The sequence below is a fragment of the Scyliorhinus canicula genome, chromosome 3, assembly GCF_902713615.1.
Source record: "Scyliorhinus canicula chromosome 3, sScyCan1.1, whole genome shotgun sequence".
In the NCBI taxonomy this organism is placed as follows: domain Eukaryota; kingdom Metazoa; phylum Chordata; class Chondrichthyes; order Carcharhiniformes; family Scyliorhinidae; genus Scyliorhinus; species Scyliorhinus canicula.
The window spans coordinates 94411561-94435956 of NC_052148.1; the positions used below are offsets into that span (position 1 = coordinate 94411561).

General features: G+C 42.6%; 1 protein-coding gene across 3 annotated transcripts in view; it reads right to left on the reverse strand.

The window, feature by feature from the left end:
• Positions 1–24396, reverse strand: part of dhx29 (DEAH (Asp-Glu-Ala-His) box polypeptide 29) — a 131055-nt gene that overhangs the window by 76250 nt on the left and 30409 nt on the right. The window contains exons 6-9 of one of the 3 annotated variants that reach the window (XM_038790906.1): positions 20463–20606; positions 19209–19335; positions 13307–13468; positions 13017–13179 (exon numbers count right to left, since the gene is read on the reverse strand). In XM_038790906.1, the coding sequence (XP_038646834.1) occupies positions 13017–13179; positions 13307–13468; positions 19209–19335; positions 20463–20606 (596 nt within the window). Of the gene's footprint in view, positions 1–13016; positions 13180–13306; positions 13469–19208; positions 19336–20462; positions 20607–24396 lie in introns of those variants that run through there. The other 2 variants (XM_038790907.1, XM_038790908.1) reach the window with 2 other exon arrangements.

The following is a 24396-nucleotide window of genomic DNA, read 5'->3' on the forward strand; positions in this document are numbered from 1 at the left end:
GCCCACTCTCCGAGCTTGTCCAAGTCCTTCTGCAGCCCCATTGCTTCCCTCAATACTACCTGTGCCTCTACAGATCTTTGTATTATCTGCAACTTAGCAACAGTGCCTTCAGTACCATCTTCCAGATCATTAATGTATATTGTAAAAAGTTGTGGAGCCAGCACAGACCCCTGAGGCACACCACTAGTCACCGGCTGCCATCCTGAAAAATATGCCTTTATCCCCACTCTACCTTCTGCCAGTCAGCCAATCCTCTGTCCATGCCAGGATCTTACCCTTAACGCAATGGGCTTTTAACATATTTAACAAAGTCTCCTGTGCGACACCTTGTCAAAGGCCTTCTGGAAATCTAAATAAATCATGTCCACTGATTCTCCTTTGTCTAACTTGCTTGTTACCTCCTCAAAGAACTCTAACAGATTTGTCAGACACAACCTTCCTTTGACAAAGCCATGCTGACTCAGTCCAATTTTACCATGCCCTTCCAAGTGCTTCGCATCTCATCTTTAATAACAGACTCTAAAATATTACCAATGACCGAAGTCAGGCTAACCGGCCTATAATTTCCCATCTTCTGCCTCCCTCCCTTCTTAAACAGTGGTGGTACATTAGCCACCTTCCAGTCCTCTGGGACCCTTCCTGCCTCCAGTGATTCCTGAAAGAACATCACTAATGCCTCCACAATTTCCTCCGCTATCTCTTTTAGGACGCTGGGGTGTAGTCCATCCGGTCCAGGTGACTTATCCACCTTCAGACCTTTCCGTTTCCCCAGAACCTTCTCCTTAGTAATGGTCACTGCACCCACCTCTGCCCCCTGGTTCTCCTGGAGCTCTGGCATCCCACTTCTTCCACCGTGAAGACTGATGCAAAGTAACTGTTCAGTTCGTCTGCCATTTCTGTTTCCTATTATTACTTCTCCAACCACATTTTCCAGTGGTCCAATGTCTATTTTTGCCTCTCTCTTATCATTCATATGTTGAAAAAAATCTCTTCCTCTCGTCCTTTATATTACTAGCTAGCTTGCACTCGTACTTCATCTTCTCCCCCCTTATTGCTTTTTTAGTTGTTCTCGACTCACTTTTAAAGGGCTCCCAATCCCCTGGTTTCCCACTGATCCTTGCCACTTTGGATGCTTTTCCTTTTGCTTTTATGCTGTCTTTGACTTCCCTCGTCAGCCATGATGCCTTGTCCTCCCCTTAGCATGTTTCCTCCACCTTGGGATGAATTTCTGTTGTGCCGACCGAATGACTCCCCAAATCTCCTGCCATTGCTGTTCTAATGTCTTCCCTGCTAGGCTCCTATTCGAATCAACTCTGGCCAGCTCCTCCCTCATGTCTTTGTAAGTTACCCTTATTTAATTGTAATATTGTTACATCTGATTGCAGCTTCTCCCTCTCAAACTGCAAACTGTGATCTATACTCAATCTCCTTGTGATGAAGGCCAACATACCATTTGCTTTCCCAATTGTTTACTGCACCTGCATGCTCGCTTTTACGGGCGGCACAATAGCATAATGGTTAGCACTATTGCTTCACAGTACTAGGGTCTTGGGTTCGATTTGCACTTGGGTCACTGTCTGCACGGAGTCTGCATGTTGTCTCAGTATCTGCGTGTATTTCCTCCAGATGCTCCGGTTTTCTCCCACAAGTCCCGAAAGACGGGCTGTTCAGTGAATTGGACATTCTGAATTCTCCCTCTGTGTACCCAAGCAGGCGCTGGAGTATGACAACCAGGGGATTTTCACAGTAACTTCATTGCAGTGTTTTGTTTATAAATTTAGAGTACCCAATTCATTTTTCCAATTAAGGGTCAATTTAGCATGGCCAATCCACCTATCCTGCACAACTTTGGGTTGTGGGGGCAAAACCCATGCAAGCACGGGGAGAATGTGCAAACTCCACACGGACAGTGACCCAGAGCCATCATTGAACCTGGGACCTCAGCGCTGTGAGGCAGCAGTGCTACCCATTGCGCCACGGTGCTGCCCACTTTATTGCAGTGTTAATGCAAGCCTACTTGTGACAATAATAAAGTGAGTGCAAGCAAGTGTATCTTACTGACTTATGAACTTGGACACACAGGTCCCTTTGGACATCAACACCTCCTAACCTCTCATCATGGAAATATTTACCTCTTTCCTACCAGTGAAAGACTTTTTGTTCAGATTAGATTCCATCTGATAGAAAACTTGCCCACTCACCGAGCCTGCCCAAATCCTCTTAAAGCCTCCTTACATCCTCCTCACAACTTACATTCCCACCTAGTTTTGAGCAGATTTGGAAATATTACATTTGACCCCCAATCCAAAATACTTATCCAGATGGTTAACAGCTGTGATGCAAACACTGATCCTTGTGCAATCCTGCTAATTACAGCCCGCCATCCTGAGAATGACCCATTTATTTTCTTTCTATATAATAACCAATTCTTAATCCACAACAGTATAGTACCCCTCCCCCACATGCTTCAGTTTTGCTCACCAACCGCTTGTAGGGGGGATTTTATCAAAAGCCTTCTGAAAATCCAAGTACAACATGTTCACCAATGCCCCTTTATCAATTCTGTCGCTTACATCCTCAAAAGACATCAACAGGCTAATCAAACATGATTTATTTGGGTTCTAATGATGTGACAAGAAACCCAGGACTTCTGTCTTCTGCCATGCAGGGGGGGGGCGATGCTAGTGGTATTGTCACTGGACTAGTAATCCGGAAATCCAGGGTAATGCTTTAGGGACCCGGGTTCGAATCCCAGATGGTGAGTAATAAAAATCTGGAGTTAAATGATGACCGTGAAACCATTGTCGATTGTTGTATAAACCCATCTGGTTCATTAACGTCCTTCAGGGAAGGATATCCGTCGGTCTGGCCTATATGTGACCCCAGACCCACAGCAATGTGGTTAACTCTTAACTGCCTCCTCAAGGGCAATTAGGGCTGGCAATAAATGCTGGCACAGCCAGTGACACCCACATCCCATGAACCAATGAAAAGAAAGCTCTGTGGAGAAGACTTTTTTTTTTACCTACTCGCCAACACCACCTCCTTTTCTTTCTTGCTTGTCCTTCCTGAATGTGAAATACCTTTAAACATTTAGTTCCCGTCTTGGTCGTCCTGAAGCCTTGTTTCTGTGATGGCAATTAGATCTTACCCATTTATCTTTATTTGTGCCTTTTAATTATCCATCTTGTCGCAAATGCTGAATATATTCCAGTGGGGTGTCCTTAACTTTGACTTTTTGACATTATTCCACATTCCAAGTTTAGTTGATTATTGCCTCCACTTCACCGGTCTTCCAATTTCATATGCCACTTTTCTACTTCCCATTCTCAGCTTCAGTTCCAAATTGAGCGACCGCTCAGATTCCCATTCAATCCCTCCACAACAGCACCTGCAAATCTCCCTCCAAGAATATTAATCTTATCCTGTTAAATTGTAACCTGCCCAGCTTGTAAAGATCCCAGAACCAGTGCCAATGCCTCATAAATCAGATGCCCTCCCTCCTAAACCAATTCTCTAGCCACATGTTCAATCAATTACTTCCCCTTGCACATGACACTTGGGAGTAATCCTGAGATTACTGCTCGAGGTCCTGCTTTTTAATTTCCTTCCATACTCCCCGAAATCTGCTTTCTGCACCTCATCCCTCGTTTTACCTGACCTCTGGCTGTTCACCCTCACCTAGAAGGATACTCTGCAGCCACTCCATTCTTGGCCCGGGCTCAGGAGGACTATGCGACCCTGGAGTCTGGTTTAGTGCTGCAGAAAGGCCTATCCAATCATCTGACGACTGAATTCCATGACCATTGCTTTTCCACTCTTCTTCCTCCTGTCCTGAGGTACCATGGACTTGGTTCTGGCTGCACTCCCGAGGAAACATTGCCCTCACCAGTATCCAAAATAGGAAACCTATTCGCAAGACAGACAAGACAAACCAACCTGGTTTTCTTTGACTGCCTGACGATCACATATTCTGTCTCTGCCTACATGCCCCTAACCTTAGTATTACCACTTCATGGAATATGCAATCCACTTGGTTCTCCACTTAATTTGTAGTATCAGCACCAACTGTCAAGCAAACTCTACAACTGGTTTTCAGCCAGCTGAACTCCAGCTCCTGTGTGAAAGCATTCCTGATTGGACTCAAATTCTGGAAATCATGTGAATGGATATCTGTTTCTGTGGTTCCAGTGCTACTATCTGTAGTTCTAAAACTTATTTTTCCATACTCCTTTTTGTGTGTGTGTAGTGGAGTGGAAGTTCCAAACATTCCTCCCTTGGGCTTTGAATGTGAAATAAACTGACCTTCTAGTTAGCCATAATGCAATTTTGCTGCGGACTATTAGTAAATTGGATCACACAAACAAAGGATTTGGGAAAACATGCCACCGCATGCTTTAAAAATAATTCAAAACACCTTTGGCTTATAGACAGGAAGTAATTTCTGCCTCTCTCCTATCGTAATACTTTCATAAATACATGTTGACTCTGCCCAATCACAATTATTTCAGTGTTCACTTATCACATACTTTTCTATTAGGTTCTATCAATTTACTGATCTCAAATTTGGGTTTTCGTCTCTTCATTTCTCCTTTCTGTCCATTTCTCCATGAAAACATGGACAAAGTAACTTATTTTCTCTGCCTTTTCTCTATTCTCCATTCTCCGGTCGGCGCCTATACTAAGCCCACATTTGACTTTGCTAATTTTTGCCGTTTCACATACTGAAGAAATGTTTTCATTCCACCTTAATATTACTCGCTAACTTGCATTCACATTCTCTCTTCCCTTTCTTTTATCAGTTTCCTGGTCATCCTTTGCTGGATTCCCAATTGTTCCCAATCCTCGAGCTTACTACGTTTTTCTGGTAACCGCATCCTTCGATTGAATGCAATCTTTAACTTCTTCGTTAGCAACGGTTGATTGACCTATCCTGTTTACTTTTTGTGTCGCGGGGAATGTATATTTGTTGTACATCATGTAATGCTAATTTAAAAACTAGCCATTGCAAGTCCACCATCAAGTCTTTAAATGCATTTTTCCAATCCAGCAGTCAACTTGCCCCTTAAAACTTTATCATTTCCTCAGTTCAGAATTAAAACTCAAATTTCAAAGTTAATTGTATCACTTCCAAACTGAATGAAAAACTCCATTATATCATGGTCACCATTTCTGAGTGGCAACATTACAGCAAAGTTATTAATTAGCCGTGTCTTTCTAGATAATTTTAAATCTAAAATAGTCCGATTCCTGCTTGGTTCTTCAACATACTGCTCCAGAAACCCATTTCATACACAGCCCAGGAATTGATCCTCCAAAGCATGAGTGCTAATTAGGTTTATCCAGTCAATATGGAAATTGAAGTTTCCCATTGTTACTACATTACCCATGTTACATGCAGCGCAAATTTCCTGCTTTATACCATGCCCACCCAACATTATCACTGCTGTTTGGTGGCCTATAAACAACTTCCACCAATGTATGCTCTGCCTACCTGTTTGAGCTCCATCCAAACTGATTCTACATTTTGATTCTTTGATCCAAGATACCCTTTCACTAATGTACTCAGTGTCCCCGCGAAAGAGCGTCATCCCTCCTTTCCTTTTGGCCATTCTTCCTAAATGACAAATATCCTTGAATATTCAGTTCCATGTTTTTTTTTAATTTAGATTACCCAATTATTTTTTCCAATTAAGGGGCAATTTAGTGTGGCCAATCCACCTACTCTGCACATTTTTGGGTTGTGGGGGCGAAACCTACGCAGACACAGGGAGAATGTGCAAGCTCCACACGGACAGTGACCCAGAGCCGGGATCGAACCTGGGACCTCAGCGCCGTGAGGCAGTTGTGCTAACCACTAGGCCACCATGCTGCCCTCTCAGTTCCATGTTTTGATCACGCCTCCATAATGACAAATAAATTATATCTGTTTACCTCCATTTATGCCTTCAAATCATCTACCTTGTTGGAATGCCGTGTGCACTCTCAACTTGTTCTTTTTAAAAACATTTTTCGGAATTCTCATTTTATTTGATCCTTGCCTTTGTTTTGTCAATCAAAGCTCTCCCTCGGGTTCCCATTCGCTACCAATCTAGATTAAACTCTCCCAACAAGCAAATCTCCCTGCAAGGACGTTAAGCCCAATCCTGCTAAGGGACAACCCAATCCTCCTGCACAGATTCACCTGCCTTTGAACTGGGCCCAATGCTTCCAAAACGTTACCTCCTCCCTCTTGCATCAATTCTCCAGCCACACGTTCAATTGCACAACCTTTCTTTCCTGAATTCACTAAGAAATGGTACTGGGAGTAATCCTGAGAGTAGTACTGCTTTTGAGGCCCTGCTTTTTCATTTCTTGCCTACATTGCTTGAAATGTACTTTCAGGTCTCATCTCTCTTCCGACTCATGTTGTTCGTATCAATGTGATCATGATCTCTGGATGTTCACCCTCTTCCAGAAGAATGTCCTGCAGCTGTTTTGTGGCGCCACGCCATCCTGAAGTCAGATTTACAGCCACAGAAATGCCTGCCTAACGAATCCCATCACTGCTGCCTTTCCATGCATCTTTTTCCTCTCCTGTGCAGCTTAGTCACCCATGGTGACGTGGACTTGGCTTTTGCTGCACTCGTCTGAACAACCATCACTCTCCAGTATCTAAAATGGAAAACTGGTTAGCAAGCCCGATCGACTCAAGCCTAATTCTTTATATCGCCTGTTGATCACCCATTCCTCCACTGGCTGAATACTCAACCTGTGATGTGACCATTTCCCTAAACATGCTATTCACATAGCTCTCTGCCTTGCTGATGCACCACACCAACTCGGGCCTCTGCTCATAGTCCAAAGCCCAGAGCTCAAGCTCTTGCAGCCAGTGACACCTCTTGCAGAAGCTTTTGTCTCAGACACATGATGCGTCTGTTACTTCCCTCATACCACAGGAGGTATATTCCATTGGCTGAACTGCCCTGACATTGCAGGCTACTTATTATACACAGAGTAATTTACCAGCTATTCTACCACCTTAATTTATTGAACAAATATAGGAACTGAATACTGGAGGGTGTGAAAGGAACAAAAAGAGTATACATCCCTTTCACCCTGAACCAAACTCTCAGCTTTGCTCTCAATTCAACCAACACCGTTTCTCCTCTGCATTAAATACATTCCTCCACTAATCATGCCGTTTGAATGGGGGGGTAAGAACTCAAGAATTCCCAAACCGACACTGCAAAGAAGGAAAATCAAAGGGGGCTTGGCTTCACCAAACCTACAATACTACCACTGAGCAGCAACGGCCGAAAGAGTGAGGCGATGGGTCCAGGAATCCTGCAGATTGGGTACAAATGGAGGAGGCCTCCTGTAAAGGAACGACCCTCCGGACCCTGGGTACAGCAGCACTCCCATCCTCCTCAACAAGAAACACAACAAGCCCAGTGGTAACGGCCACGCTGAGAATGTGGACCCAGCTAATACTACACTTCGGGATAACTAAATTGTCCCCCATGGCCCTATCTGCAATCACAGATTCCCCCCAGCCATGCTAGATACCACCTTCAAAGGATAGAGGCGGGACAGGGGCACACTGACGGTCGGGGACTTCTACGTAGGGCACAGACTGGCGACACTGGACGAACGGACAAGGAAGTGGAAACTAACAAAAGGACAGGAAATGAGATACCTCCAAATAAAACACTTCCTCCGCAAAGAGATAGTCGAGTACCCAGAGGGCCCCAGAAACCCATGACCTGACAGGCACAAGCAGAGAGAAGGGGGGGCTATGTGGGAAACTATACGAACAGTTACTGGACAGAGCTCAAAAACCACTGAACGAGACCAGACAAAAATGGAAGGACGAACAGGGGACAGAAATCGGGTGGGGACTGGAGCGAAGCACTGAGCAGGGCTAACTCCACTTCCTCCTGCGGCAAGGCTAAGCCTAATGCAGCTCAAAGTGGTGCCCAGAGTGCACCTGACCAGAAACCGAATGAGCAGGTTGTTCCCGGAGGCGGAGGATAAATGTGAACTGTGCCAGAGGGGCCCGGCCAACCACACCCACATGTTCTGGGCTTGTCCCAAACTTGCTGGGTCCGGGACAGCCTTCTCCGAGGCAATGTCCAAGGTTGTGGGGGTGAGGGTGAAGCCATGACCCAGGGGGGCAAGGGGAGGACGGACGGAATAGAGGTGGGGAGAGCTTTTCCTGAAACTAAAAGCAAAACATAGCTGAAATGAAAGTGGGGGGGGGGGGGGGGGGGGGGGGGGGCAGGGGAGGGACTATAGACCAATCCAGAGGGCGGCAAAATGTACACAAGGTCAATTAAATGAAAGACAAAATAAACCTCTGTACAATAAAATAAATTAACGTGGGTAAGAAAAGTGTGATGTATATATACAATTGTTTACAAATATAAGAAATGGCAATAAAATTGCAAACTTTGTGTTAATTGACAATGTTGAAATTATACGTCTGATTTCAGAGTCCAAGTCATTTATGTACATTGTGAACAGTGGTCCCAGCATGGATCCTTGTTCAGCAGCATTTCGCACAATTTGCCAATATGACGAATTCCCATCATTAGGAAAGTTTAATTTTGATCATCATTTACAATTTGTTTGCAGTACTGATCAAATAATCAACGCATGTCAAGCCAGTGTGGCTTTATGCTGAATTCTGGGACTCGCGCACAACACATGACTTGGACTTAGAATCACACAGGAGAAAAAACAAAATGCCCAAAGGCCAGTAGTGCAAGCCGTCAAGGTTGTACAATTACCGGTGTGGAACCATCAACCTCCTTTGCAATTAAAATTACCAACTCCTTTATCTAAATTCAAAGTCCTATTGTGCAATGAAAAACAGATATTAAAACATTACGCCTTGGGCACTGAATTAGTACAGTTTAACATGTGATGTTTAAAATAAATCACTTTATTTCACATTATGTAGCCATCTTTGATTTTGTAAGTTCTGTAATTAGCTTTTGAAACAAAACACTTTCAAGCACTTCTTTTATGTATATTTTATATAGATCGTGAAATTTTTGTAATTTTGTAAGTTTTTAAACAGACTACAGAGCTTCCCAGTAGAGCCAGTTTCCACATTTCTGGAGGTGCTGCTGACGACAGGGGAACTGGACAAGGGGGTAGAATCGGCGGTTTACGGGGCTATTTTGGAGAAGGTGCTGCAAGAAGGGGGGGGGGTGTCACAAACCATGTTCATATGTTTTGGTCCTGTCCAAAGATGGAGGCTTATTGGAAGGAGGTTTTTAGGGTAATCTCGAAAGTGGTGCACGTGAAACTGCACCCGGGCCCTCGGGAGGCCACTTTCGGGGTGTCGGGTCAGCCGGGGTTGGAAATGGGCGCGGAGGCAGATGTTGTTGCCTTCGTCTCGTTGATCATCTAAAGACGGATCCTGGTAGGGTTGAGTTCAGCCTCTCCACCCTGTGCCCTGGCGTGGCGGGAGGACCTGCTCTAATTCTTGACGCTTGAAAAGGTCAAATTGAACTGAGGGCAAGGATGGAGGGGTTCTACAATTCATGGGCGTTATTTATTATGCACTTTCGAGAATTGGATCACATCAAAGATTGGGGGGTGGGGGGGGGAGAGGACTCTATGTATTAATGGTAACTATGGGGTAATTCCTGATTCCTCTGTCATTTGTTTATGTTAACATGCAGGCTAATGTCTGGGGTTTGGTGGGGGGATGGGATCATAGTTATTGATATGGGGACTGACATTACATTCGTTACTTATTATTGTTTATTGTTGGGTGCAAATTTGGGAGAAAATGTGAAAAGACATACCAAGCGCTGTCAGGTAAAACAAAAACACACTTTAGCAAAGCAGCTCTCTCAACCAAAATACATTGAAAAGCAGCTGCTTTAATGAAGTTCTTCAGGACATACTGATTAATAGATCAATTAGACATCTGGACCGATTAATCCATTTTCCCAGATATTACATGCTGTCTTATCTCAAAAGATAAACAGATATCATAACCATTCTCACTTATATTCTATGCATAAACAAGTGTCGTTATTAGTTTTAAACATTATAAGCAACTTTATGACGCTTTTCTGTTTTAAAAGTAAAGCAACTCATTCCTAGTAACCACAGGGAAAAGTAATATTAATCAGTACAAAGCATAGTGTCTGATTTAATACCAATTAAATGAAGTTTGATATGATGGGCTCAAGCCAGGAACGAATGGGCAAGCAACATGTCATAAAACATTCTTTATGTCAGCAGGTCATAGAAGTAACAGAAGTAACAAAAACAAATCTTAACGAGAGGGATTGTTCCACAAATAACTGACACCTTAGAAGGCCAGTCAGGGACAATGGGAAATAAAATCAATAGATGACTATCAGATTCAAGAAACTAATCAGAAACTGATCATGCACCATCTTGAACAGTCATAGATTATCACACATCCCTTGAGCCAATTAAGAAATAGCCCCGCCTCATTTTGGTCAATCAGAATGCAATATCATTGATCACTTTGTGGGTTCTGGCTTGGAATGACTTAATAAGTCAAAACGTTCACCAAGCAGATTGTGCAGCAAGTGCCTGCTGTCACAGGGAAGAAGAAATTACAAGGAGAGAACAGAGAACCAGTCTCAACCCGTGCCCAAGGCTGAATTGGAACTGTAATGCCATAGTATGCTAGTCAAATCCCATCCAGTCTTTGATAAGTATTAATCTACAATTAATCAAGATTTCCTGAATTACTTCAACAAACTGTCTCCTGTGGCCAAGATGGTTAGTCTCAAATGAACACACTTCAGTTCAAATAATACATAAAACTGACAACTCGAAATTCTGTTTTTTTATTTTGTTGTCAATTTACTATCCTTTCAGCTATGACTCCACATATTCTCATTCTGATCTGGAGTTCCTTATCAAAAGCTTTTTGAAAATCTGAAGAAATTATGCTTACCACATTACACTTATTTAACCTTCATTTTTAATAAATCTTTACGGTTTGCCAAACAGGACTTTTTTTGAATCTGTGCTGACAGCCCTACAACAGAATGTAATCTTTCCAGTCCAGAAATCCAAAATCCAGTTCGCACAAACTTTTTTCAGCTGAGGAGTCATAGGGATCAGCTTTTGGGGCTCACAAGCTTCCCCTCCTTCAAGATAGCAATGCTGGCTGTGGAGACTACCCAGTCCAAAGGCTCTCTGCCCTGGTCATGGTGGATCAATGCTGCCAAACAGCAAATGCAGACAGTAAGCCCAAAGTGCTCTTGAACATTAAGAAATATTTAGATCAGTGAATGCCAAACGGGACTAGCACACTAGTGCTGATTTGGTAGAGGCAGATGATGGCATGAAATGTGGAAAAAAAACAGGATATCATGCTACTAAGCTGGGAAGGCAAGTGGCAGCTTCAAACATGGCTCTCTATGATCGTCTGCCTGCCATACAGGCTCCTTGCCCTGGGATGACAACTCTGCTTCACAAGCAGTGGAAACTGCATGTGTCTTCAAATGTGTACCATGAATGCATTGGGATTCACAAGCCTTAAAAAAGGTTTATAAGGGGGTGTACTGCTCAACTGCAGACAGAATCATACAACTTTTACAGGGGAGGCCATTCAGCCCATCGAGTTTGCACGGCTTCTCTAAAAGAGCATTCCACCTACTCCCATTCCCCTGCTGTACCCATGCAGGAGATATTTGAACGGTACGTTGTCAATTTTTAGTAAATATAGCCTGTCTCCTCTTCCATCTCAATTGTAAATTTCTCGAGTGCATCAGTTACCTCCTCACTCAACTTGGCCTGGGTAGCATCCTCTTCCTTGGTGAAGTCGAATACAAAGTACTCATTTAATACCTCTATTATTTCTCCTGTCTCCACTTACAAGTCTCCTTTTTTCAAATCCTTAATCCGCCCTCATCTTTATTTTAGAACCCTTATAATTTACATGCTTATTGGAGACCCTAGAAATCTCTTTTATGTTAGCTGCCAGTTTTTTCATGCTCCCTCCTTGCTTTTCAGATTAGTGTTTTCACTCCCACTTTGGTCTTTCTGTATTCAGCCTGATCCTCCATTTTATTTTCTATCTGACATTTGTTGTAGCTGTACTTCCTACTGTTCATCTTCATCTTAATCTTAATCTTAATCTCGCTCGTTATCCAAGACGCTCTGGATTCATTTATCCGATCTTTTCTCTTCAAGGGAATATACCTTGACATTTCCTGCAATCCTCGTTCTTTGGACATTAGTCATCTACCATCTTTCCGGCAACATTTGAATCCAACTCACTGACTCAGATGCATTCTCATCCTGTCCACCGTTAACAAGGTATAAGTCGGGAGTGCATGGAAAACTCTCCACTTGCCTGGATAAGTGCAGCTCTGACAACGCTCAAGAAGTTTGACACCATCCAGGACAACGGATTCCATTTGATAGGCACCCCTTCCATGACACAGACACATGGGAACACCACCACCTGGAAGCTTCCCTCCAAGCCACTCACCATTTTAACTTGGAAATATATTGTCACTCCTTCACTATCACTGGAACAAAATCCTGGAACTCACTTTCAAACAGCACTGTTGGTGTACCTACACCACAGAGACCACAGCAGTTCAAAACTATTCACCATGACCTTCTCAAGGGCATTTAGGAATTGGTATAAATGCTGGCCAGCCAGCGACGCCACATACGTAAATACATTTTTAAAATCCGGTATTTTTCCAACTAAACCCTTTACAAGAAGTCATTCCCATCTCCAAAATAGATACTTGGAAAAAGGGAACGCAATAAAGGGAAGTAAAACATCTTATCGTGAAGAAAAAAAGGAACAGATAATAAGAGTGGAATGACTTAAGGAAAATTATTCTTGATATTTGAACAGATTACTTTTTTTCCCAACAAAATTCATGAACAGGAAACCAACAGAAGCTGCTTGGCTGCAAGTGACACAAGTTCCCGAAATCTTCGTCATCCTAAATGCTAAAGTTTCAACAAGGTTTTGAATTTTGGCAAAAGGTACAACAAAAGACACAAACCTACTCTTCCAGAATCTACCCACAGCGATTTTACGATAGTTTGGAGCTGGACTAGTGGGAAGGTTTTTCCGACACCAATCGATTAGAAACTGCTTCGGAGATTTCCCTGTCCAACTTCGTGCAGTGTAGTCAAAGTTTCGTACATCCTTTGGCTCATTTTTTGCTACAATGGTTATAAGAGGAGAAAAGTTTTTTTTAAAGTGGAATTAAAAAAAAGAACAGAACTGTAGGCAAAACAATGCCAAAAATCTACTATCCAATCATAGGTGTTATACTGTTGAGTTTCTTACTTTCCTCTTTTAATTTTTTTGCAGATTCTTCCAGCAAGGTTAAGTTAAGGGCACCTTCATGCTTATCATCAGGAGGTCTAGTGGAGCTTTTGTCATTCTTCTTCAGATCGACCATCTTTATTGAGGGATCAAAAGCAGGATGTTTCTCCAACTGTTTAATCTCTGCATCAAAAGTTGAAAATTTTAAATACAGACGATTTAATCCTTGAGGATGCATTCATAAACCCAAAGACTGATCCATTTTCATGCTAATTCAAGAGAAATAGAAAACTGCCAGCACAATAATTCCGAGAATTCAGCCTCATAAATACAACAGAATTCAGTAGGAACTCAAATAACAAATGCAACATGTTTTCACGTTTTGCATCACTTATCCACATCAAACTTTGAAATCAGAACAGAGGATACTTTAAAGCTCAGCAGGTCTGGCAGCATCTGAAAGTAGAGAAAGCAGAGTTAACATTTTGAGTCCTTTAGGCTCTTCATCAGAACTAAAGGGAGGGACGTATGTTAGATATTGAACTGTAGCTGCGAGAGATTGCAACAAAAAGTAGCAACTTTAAGAAAAAAAGACAGATGGCCTGATGTGGGAAGGGGAAACAGGAGAGGATGATCCTTTGAATGCGGAGGCTAGTGGGGTGGAAAGTGAGGACAGGGAGACCATATCATGGTAAGTGCCAACATCTATCATTCTCCACCGTTTTTCCAACTCCAGCACGATGCCACCACAAAATGCATCGTCCCCTCGCCCCGTCAGCATTCCGCAGGGGCTGTTTCTTCCAGTAATCCCTGACCCACCCCTCCATCATGCCCAACTCCCATTCCCTGCCCACAGCACCTTCCCTGTCAATCACAGAAGATGCAACAACTGCCCCTTTACCTTCTCCATCCTAACCTTTCACAGCCCCAAACTCTCCTTTCAGGTTAAAGTCTTGTTTCACTTGCAGATCCTTCAATTTGATCTATTGTATTCGCTGGCTCCCACTGCTGTCTCCTCTACATTGGGGAGACTAAACGCAGGACTCGGTGACCACTTTCTGGAACACCTTCTCAGTCTGCAAACATGATTCCAACCTTGCTGTTGCTCATTTTAAATCAGCACCTTGCTCTCATACCCACATGTCCATCCTTGGGCTGCCCCAATGGTCCGGTGAAGCCTGGAGCAAGCTGGAGGAGCAGCATTTAATCTTCTGGTTGGGACTCTCAGTTGAGTTCAGCAGCTTTAGATTGTGACCATTCCCCTCCATCAGAAATCTCGTTTTTAAAAATATCACATAAATGTATTATCTCAATGCAAACCCTCTCCCCCTCTCCATCCCCACCGAAGAGGCCATCCGTCTTTTGTTCTTACTTTTTGTTGCAATCTCTCACAGCTGCACTTCAATATTTATCCCTTCCTTCCATTCTGACAAAGAGCCTAAAAGATTTGAAAGGTTAACTCTGCTTTCTCTCCTTAAAGATAGTTTGCCAGCTCTGCTGATTTTTGCTGGCATCCTATATTCTAGCTTCCGATTGCAGCAACCACAGTATTTTGCTTATTTTTGAAATAATAACTCGCCTTCAGATTCAAATTAATTGTCTTAAGAAACTGCCTTAATCTAGACAATAAAAGGTTAATATTTTGGAATCATTCCTCATCGCTTGGCCTTTTTCGTTCTCAATTAGTCTTGTTGCTCTTGGCGGCACGGTGGCACAGTGGTTAGCATTGCTGCCTACGGCGCTGAGGACCCGGGTTCGAATCCCGGCCCTGGGTCACTGTCTGTGAGGAGTTTGCACATTCTCCCCGTGTCTGCGTGGGTTTCACCCCCACAACCCAAAGATGTGCAGGTTAGGTGGATTGGCCATGTTAAATTGCCCCTTAATTGGAAAAAAATGAATTGGATATTCTAAATTTATAAAAAAGAAAAAAAAAGAAAAAAAAAGAAAAAAAAAAAAGTCTTGTTGCTCTTTTGTTACATGATTGTACATTAACCAAAAATTAAATTTGACATTCCAATATATATAAATATATATATACATCATTTTAACTTCACAACATTTTTTATATCTTGTCTCTTTTCACGTGTTGTCAAGACATCAAAAGCAATATCACCAATTTCACTGAGGTTCTTTCCAAGCCTACAATGTATCATGAGACTGAAAGGGTATCTTCTGCCATGACCTATTCATTATATTTTTCTGTAACCTTCAACTCAATTTCTTGCTGCAATTGAGCTAATAACATTGTGGCAAAGGCAACAAGTCATTTGGGAGATCGGTGAAAAGAAGGACCAACAGTGCTTCATCTGAAAAAAGGTTAAAGATTGAGAAACAGATTGAGAAAAGATTGAGTGGCTGAATTATAAGTCAAATCAAATGCAAAAGAGTGGGGGGGGGGGGGGTTTGGTTTTTGGCTGTTTCAAATCAGTGATACAACCATTGATGAAATTGAGTCACACAGCTGGATAGCATAAATAAGAACAAGGAGCAGGAGTAGGCCATCTGGCCCCTCGAGCCTGCTCCGCCATTCAATGAGATCATGGCTGATCTTTTGTGGACTCAGCTCCACTTTCCGGCCCGAACACCATAACCCTTAATCCCTTTATTCTTCAAAAAACTATCTATCTTTACCTTAACAACATTTAATGAAGGAGCCTCAATTGCTCCCATGGGCAAGGAATTCCATAGATTCACAACCCTTTGGGTGAAGAAGTTCCTCCTAAACTCAGTCCTAAATCTACTTCCCCTTATTTTGAGGATATGTCCCCTAAAAAGGGGCTGGTTTAGCTCACCAAGCTAAATCACTGGCTTTTAAAGCAGGCCAGCAACACGGTTCGATTCCCGTACCAGCCTCCCTGGACAGGCGCCGGAATGTGGCGACTAGGGGCTTTTCACAGTAACTTCATTGAAGCCTACTCGTGACAATCAGCGATTTTCTATTCTTTTCTTTCTATTCTGCTTTCACCCGCCAGTAGAAACAACCCATCTTTGGGTTGTGGGCGTGAAACCCCCGCAGACACTGGGTGAATGTGCAAACTCCACACAGACAGTGACCCGGCGCCGGGATCAAACCTGGGTTCTCAGCGCCGTAGGTAAAGGTGCTTATGCTATTAGTTATCAATTTTTGGTGAAGATTTAGTGGACAAATAATATCTGTAGCCAGTCACAGGGTCTTAAAAATAGCTTATTGGGGGCCGGTTTAGCCCAGCTGCCTGGATCGCTGGTGTGTGATGCAGAGCGAGGTTATTAGCACAGGCTCAATTGCCAGACCGGCTGAAGTTACTCATGAGGCCTGCCTTTTCAACCTTGCCCCTCTCCTGAGGTGTGGTGATCCTCAGGCGAAATCACCAACAGTCAGCTCTCCCTCTCAAAGAGGAAAGCAGCCATTGGTCATCTGGGATGATGGCGACTTTACTTACTTTAAAAGTAACAGTGAGGCTAAGGGCGAGATGCCATAGAATCCCTACAGTACAGCAGGCCATTCGGTCTATCGAGTTTGCACCGACCCTTCGAAAGAGCACCCGATCCCAGCCCACTCCCCCACCCTATAGGCCGGAATTGAACCCACGTCCCTGGTGCTGTGAGGCAGCAGCTCTCACCACTGTCCTCCCTTTATCAAAATCACAAACATTGCTGAGTAAATCAGCAAGCAAATTCTTGATTGGGAACTTGCACTTTATTTCCTAATCTTAACAAAATTGCTGCTCAAGTTGGTTAATAACAATCCTTGTTAACGTGTTACATTTGTAGCCAGAACAAGTCCAGTAACTTTTACTATAGAAAACCACAAGAAATAAACAGGAGTAGGCCTTGCAGCCATTCGAGCCTGCGCTGCCATTTAATGAGATCATGCCTGATCTAAGACTCACTGAATCCACTTTCCTGCTCACTTTCCGTAACACTTAATTCCTCAACTGATTACAAACTTATTGATCTCAGCCTTTAAAATGTTCATGGGCCCGGCCTCCACAGGGACAAAGAATTCCAAAGACCCACCACTCAGAGAAGAGATTCTTCCTCAAATCATTCTTCAATGAGCAACCCTTATTCTGCGACTACACCTTCTGGTCCTACACTCTCCCATGAGGGGAAACATCTCCCAACATTTATCCAGTCTAACCTCCTCAGAATCTTGTATGTTTCAATCATGTCACCTCTCATTCTTCTGAACTCCTAGGAGTACAGACTCAACTTGTTTAATTTTACCTAATATGACAGACCCTCCATACCTGGGATCATCCAAGTAAACCTCCTTTGTGCTGCCTCAAATGATAATATCTTTATTTATCCTCCAGCCCCCTTCAAATAAAAGCCAGCATTTAATTTGCCTTCTGCACCTGTATGCCAGCTTTCTGGGTTTCATGAACAAGAACCCACAAGTCCCTTTGTGCTACAGCTTTCTGCAGTCTCTCTCAATTTAAATAATACTCCATCTACTCATTCTTTCATCCAAAATGAATAATCTCACGTTTTCCTACATTTAATTCCATCTGCCAATTTTCTGCCCATTCACTTAACCTGTCAATATTTCTCAGTAAACAATGTGTATCCCCCTGATAACCTGCCTTCGTTCCTGCCATTCTATCATCCGCCAATTTGGCCACAGTACACTCTTTCTTCCTCCAGATCTTTATATATTGTGAAGAGCTGCGTTCCCACGACTGACCCCTGTGGCACTCCACTGATTACTGCCCTAAAACCTGTGAAGTTTGTCAGAATGGATTTCCCCTTCATGAAACCATGCTGACTCTGCTTGATCAGGTTATGAAAGTTCATGTTATAAGCTATCCTATTGAGGACGGTATGGTGGGGCAGTGGTTAGCACTACTGCCTCATGGCACCAAGGACCCGGGTTCAATCCCAGCCCCGAGTTACTATCTGTGTGGAGTTTGTACATGCTCCGCTATCTGCATGGGTCACAATCCAAAGATATGCATGGTAGGTGGATTGGCCATGCTAAATTGCCCCATCATTGAAAAAAGTTTTTTAAAATGCTCTCGCACAGTGGGTTAGCCCTGCTGCCTCACGGCGCCGAGGCCCCAGGTTCGATCCTGGCTCTGGGTCACTGTCTGTGTGAATTTTGCACATTCTCCCCGTGTTTGCGTGGGTTTCGCCCCCACAACCCAAAGATGTGCAGGCTTGGTGGATTGGCCACTCTAAATTGCCCCTTAATTGGAAAAAAAATGAATTGGGTACTCTAAATTGTTTTAAAATGCTCTCCGATCAATTGTCAACCTAGGCACTCAAGAACCGTATTCCAAGAAGTTTAGTCATATCTGAAGTCCAATTGCAATCTCTAATGTTTATAATATTGACTGTTAGATTTAGACTTTACAGAACAAAATTCATAAATTACATTTCCCTTGTTTGAAAAACACAACAAAATATTTAGCATCCACTGAATCAGCAGACAAAGCCCTGCTTAAAAAAGACAAACATCTCTATTGTTGAATTGCATTTAGCAAAATTGCATTTTGGAGAAGGGATATTCACAAGTCTTCAAAGGAGTGCATTCCTCCAGAGCTTTGCATACCAGAACTATTTTCACCAGTTTGGTTTTACATCTAATCTGTGACAAGATTATTTGTCAAAACATGTTTAGTAAATTATTTACAACCCTTCACGACTTTAAAATGTATTCCAGATTTTCATAACTTAAAACTGTCATTGTAAATAAATTCACATAATCACAAGGATCATTTAAGCTCGAATGTTACACCTCATCCTGTGAAATCTTATGATGGCAGTTTTACCATGTCAAGATGTACATAATCATGAAATGATCAGAAAATCTTTGAGGATATTATCCTGATTATTGCCCTCCCAGCCCATGATCACTTCAATGACATAACAATTAATTTTTAAAACTACTTTTATAAAATATGTACAATATTACATCAGTAAAATGTAACAATGTCCTTACCCTGTTGTAGTATCTTAATTCTTTCACCTGCTTCTCTGTGAGCATGTTTGTTATTATTCTGTTTGAAGGATAGAGCCCGTTCTTTGGTATCAAGGAGTTTTGCTGTCAGTTCCAAATAAAGTTCATTCTGTTCAATAAACAAGTGAAATTCACTTGAATTACCATCAAAAGATCTTAAATGTATTGGTAACCGCAATATTTTACGCTACTTTATAGCAAGAAGAAATTATGGCTTGGTGGGGGGAGTGATATCGGGCTGGGGGTTATATCGGTGTGGGGTGATATCGGGAAGGTGTGATATCAGGAAGGTGTGATATCGGGGTGGGGGTGATATCGGTGTGGGGTGATATCGGGAAGGTGTGATATCGGGAAGGTGCGATATCGGGGAGGGGGATATCGGGGAGGTGGTGATATCTGGGAGGTGGTGATATCTGGGAGGTGGTGATATCTGGGAGGGGGTGATATCGGGGAGGGGGTGATATCGGGGAGGGGGTGATATCGGGGAGGGGGTGATATCGGGGTGGGGGTCACCCTTCCAAGTGACCAGAGAACAGTCTCTCTAAAATTTCTCTCATTTCCGAAGGGAGGTGAGACCTCAATAACAAAGACCTGCTTAACTATTCCAAGTTATTTGATTTCAGAGGCATACTATTAGGTCCATTCCAAATTGGGGTCAATGCTCTTGGCCAAGAGCCTGCTTGTTAAGGCAATATCAAACACAACTGTGATGTTTCCTGTGCTCAAGTAGCCAATAATGGTACATTTACAGAATTATAACCCATTAAGGGTCTTCAATATCTTCAAGGAGGAAGACAATTAATTATGAGAAAGAAAAAGCAGGGACCATTTCAAAATCAAGATCCATCAACTCAAGCTACTTACAAGGCAACGGACCTGTGTTTAATATTACAATATATCACTCAATTCAAATAAACTGCAATTTGGAGGGGATACTCAATTTAGAATACAGAAATCTATATTCCTAAAATATTTGTGATTGCTAATCAATGACCTGGCTAATGATTGCAAGAACTGATCAAAATTGCACGTTTCGGTACATCATTCGAAACAATCCACAAAATATTTGATTTACATTTTCTGTTTCAAAGTTTAGTTGATTTCCTTAGCTTGCAAACGCCACATAAAAGCACACATGTAAAGACTTTCTTTGTCCATTAGGTGAAGTTATTTTTCAGCCATAAGTACACTTCAAATTTGCTTCTTCATGAAGGTCAAAATGACTTTTATACTCACTGGATCAAAGTGTTCTTCCTTTTCAGGAGCCGTTTCGGGTATTTCATTATCCTGATCATCATTGTCATCGCTATTATTTGCTTTCTCAGCATACTGCAAAATCCATTCCTTCATGCTAACTTGCGTATTTTCACTGTTGGTTGCCTATTAACAAGGAAATATCGAAATCCAAACTCCTTATCATTCAATTCAAAAATATCAACCTTTGCCTTTTACAAAATAATTTAGGAATCAGACATTTGTCTCAAAATGTTCAACCACCGAGGGCAGCATGGTGGTGCAAGTGGTTAGCACAGTTGCGTCACGGTGCCGAGGTCCCAGGTTCAATTCCGGCTCTGGGCCACTGCCCGTGTGAAGTTTGCACATTCTCACCGTGTTTGTGTGGGTTTCGCCCCTGCAACCAAAAAGATGTGCAGGATAGGTGGATTGGCCACACTAAATTGCCCCTTAAAAAGAGGCTGAATGGTGACCGGATATTGGTATTATGAAACATTCGATAGAATCGACAGTGTGTTTTCGGGAAGAGCAACACCAGGGCCAAACAACATCATATTCACCAAGAACACAAATAAGAAAGTAAGAGGAATTTCTTCACCCAGATAGAGTGGCGAGAATGTGGAACTCACTACCACAGGGGTAAACAAATGCATTAATAGGTAGCTAAACAAATTTATGAAGGAGCAGGGAAGAGAGGATTGGGTTGGCATTTAGATGAGGAAGGAAAGGAGATTTGAGTGAAGCATAAACTCCAGTATGAACTAGTTAGGCTAAATATTCCAATCCTGACAAAGAGTCATCGGACTCCAAACATTAGCTCTTTTCTCTCCCAACAGATGCTGCCAGACTTGCTGAGATTTTCCAGCAATTTCTCATTCGTTTCAGATTCCAGCATCTGCAATCATTTGCTTTTATTCCAATGCTGTGCTATGGAGCCTATAAAAAGTATCATATTCAATATTCAGAACAAGCTCAATTTTGCCAAAAATTTATTTTTTATGTTACCCTTACACCAAGTTACACCTTACCTTGTGAAGTAACCTTTGATGTGGCACCTTATCAACTGCCTTTTGGAAATCCAAATTACCATGCCTACAGGTTCGCCTTTAGCCACTATGCTCGTTACTTCCTCAATGAATTCCAATTGATTATTTGAATACAATTACCCATTCGCAAACCATGTTGACCTTGCCTAATCCTATTATGATGGTCTAAATCCCTTGCTTTAATAACAATCTATGGGCAGCATGATGGCACAGTGGTTAGCACAGCTGCCTCAGAGCACAAGGTGCCTCGATCCCAGCCCCAAGTCACTGTCAGTGTGGCGTTTTCACATTCTCCTCGTGTCTGACAGGGTCTCACCCACACAACCCAAAGATGTGCAAGGTAGGTGAATTGGCCACGGTAAATTGCCCCTTAATTGAAAATTTTTATTTTTAAATAATGAGTTATATTCTAAAAAAAATTAAATAATGGATTCCTGCATTCTCCTACCATAGATGTTTGGTTAATTGGTCTTTGGTTTCCTGCTTTCTATCTCCTTCCTTTCTTGAATAACGCTGTTACATTTGTCCTTTCCCAATCTGCCCGGACATTTCTAGAATTTATGGAAATTTGACCAGTGTCTCTATTATCTCTGCAGCCATTTATTTCAAGATACGAGGATTCAGGCCATCAGCTCCAGGGTACTTGTCAGCCTTCAGGTCGAACAGTCTTCCCAATTTCTTTTCCTTGGTTATAGTGCTTGTTTTATGTTCCTCCCACCTTTCCACCTCAGGATTTTAAAATAACTTTGGGTAGTTTTTGAAGTCCTCTACAGTGAAGACAGACAAAATACCCATTCAACGCCTCCGCCATTTCTTTGCTTTCCATTATAAATTTCCAGGATCAACTCTGGCTTTAGTTACTCTTGTTCGGTTTAAATATTTGTAGAAATTTACTGTTTTAATCTTACAAGCTGGCTTTCTGCCACACACTACTTTCTCTCTTGTATTTCTTTTCGTCATTCTTTTGCCTGCCCCAAAAATCTGTCCACTCTCCCGGCCCAGAACTAACCTGACCTCGCATGAACCTTCACCAAATTGTCATGGTACTTAATACTCTTAACTTTGCCACAAAAGGGGCAGCACGGTGGCCTAGTGGTTAGCACAACCGCCTCACGGCGCTGAGGTCCCAGGTTCGATCCTGGCTCTGGGTCACTGTCCGTGTGGAGTTTGCACATTCTCCCTGTGTCTGCGTGGGTTTCGCCCCCACAACCCAAAAATGTGCAGAGTAGGTGGATTGGCCATGCTAAATTGCCCCTTAATTGGAAAAAATAATTGGGTAATCTAAATTTATTTTAAAAAACTTTGCCACAGATGATGCACCCTTCTCAAAGGATCTTTCTTTCTCACATATGTCTTTTCTGAGACTGTCATTAAATCAAGTCTGCCAGACATTACTATTGCCCTACTTTTTACTTTAGCAGCTCTGCCCTCATAGCCTTCTAGTTACCTTTGTTTAGCTTCAAAAACACTAGCCTTAGGCCCACGCCTCCTCCCTTCAAACATTTTTTGCAATAATCCGTCACCTTGAGACTCCTTACCTTGACCAAGTATTGGTCAAGTTATCGACCAATCCTTCTCTTTGCACATTGGCAGGTCGAGAAGAACCTGCAGCCTGATTGGCTTGAGAACATACTGTCCGAAGAAACTGCCCTTTGCCAATCTGATTTATCCAATCTACACAAAGATTAAAATCGCCCAATTGCTGTGATATCTTGCTTACACACCGCATTTATTTCTTCCTGTATACTATGTCTTACGCTTTAGCTACTTTTAGGGGGTTCATAAACTGCTCAACAATTGACTCTACCCAAATTGATTCTACGTCTACTCTTTGTAGCTCACGTCATCTCTCAACTGCACTAACAACCTTCGTTAACAGAATTATCACACTAACTTTCTTCCTGCCCATCCAAAATTTCAAGGACCCTTGAATTTTCAAGTCTCAGACGTAGACACCTCATAATTAACATTCTGTAATTGTCATCATATAAAACACATTTACTGACATCCATGCTCACAATTTATCCAATTTTGTTACAAAAGATGCACACTTTCAGATTCAGAGTCTTTAACTCTGTCTTTTCTTCAATTTTTGCAGTCTCTGGCTTAAACTATTGATGCAATCTTAAATTTGTATGCTCTGTCCCATCCAGCCACACCCTGGTTATCATTACCTAAATTGCTACCCTGCTTTATTACTTTGTTGTTTCCCTTTGATTTACCACATCTCCGCTCACATGAGTCCCTCCAGTTCCTAGTTTCTCTCTAGCATCGAGCAGAGGTCCAAACGCAAGCACATAACACAGACATCTGGACCTCTGCTCAGCTGCTGAGAACTGTGCATCCCCCAGACTATGATACGCCCTACTACCACTACATTCCTATTACTCAAGCAACTTGAACGTCTTTCTTTGGCTTGGTGTCATAGTCCATTCACTCACCCATCTTGCATCACTCCTCCACACAAGCTGCAAGAAGTTTGAACCTGTGGCACAATCGCAAGGGCTGAGGCTCAATTCAATTTTCTTAATCCCCTTACATGTCACACTCAACACTCAAACTCTCCTGTACTTTACCCTGCACCAAGTCAGGCAACCCTTGCCTAAAGAGTGTAACTGCCTTCTGGAATGAAGTACACAGGTATGTTTCCCCTACCCTGATGCATCACAGTGTCTATGGCTTGACCTCTAGCCCAATGACTCTGAGCTGAAATTCATCAAGTTACAGAAACTGACAGCAGGTATAGTTGCCTTGGTCACACTGGTGTTTTTCAGTCCCTACATAATAAACTGAGCTCAATGACTAAGCCCAGCACATCAGTGCAAAAGATAAATTTGAAGTATTTGCAGCAATCTTCAGCCAGACCTGCTGAGTGGATGATCCACCTCAGC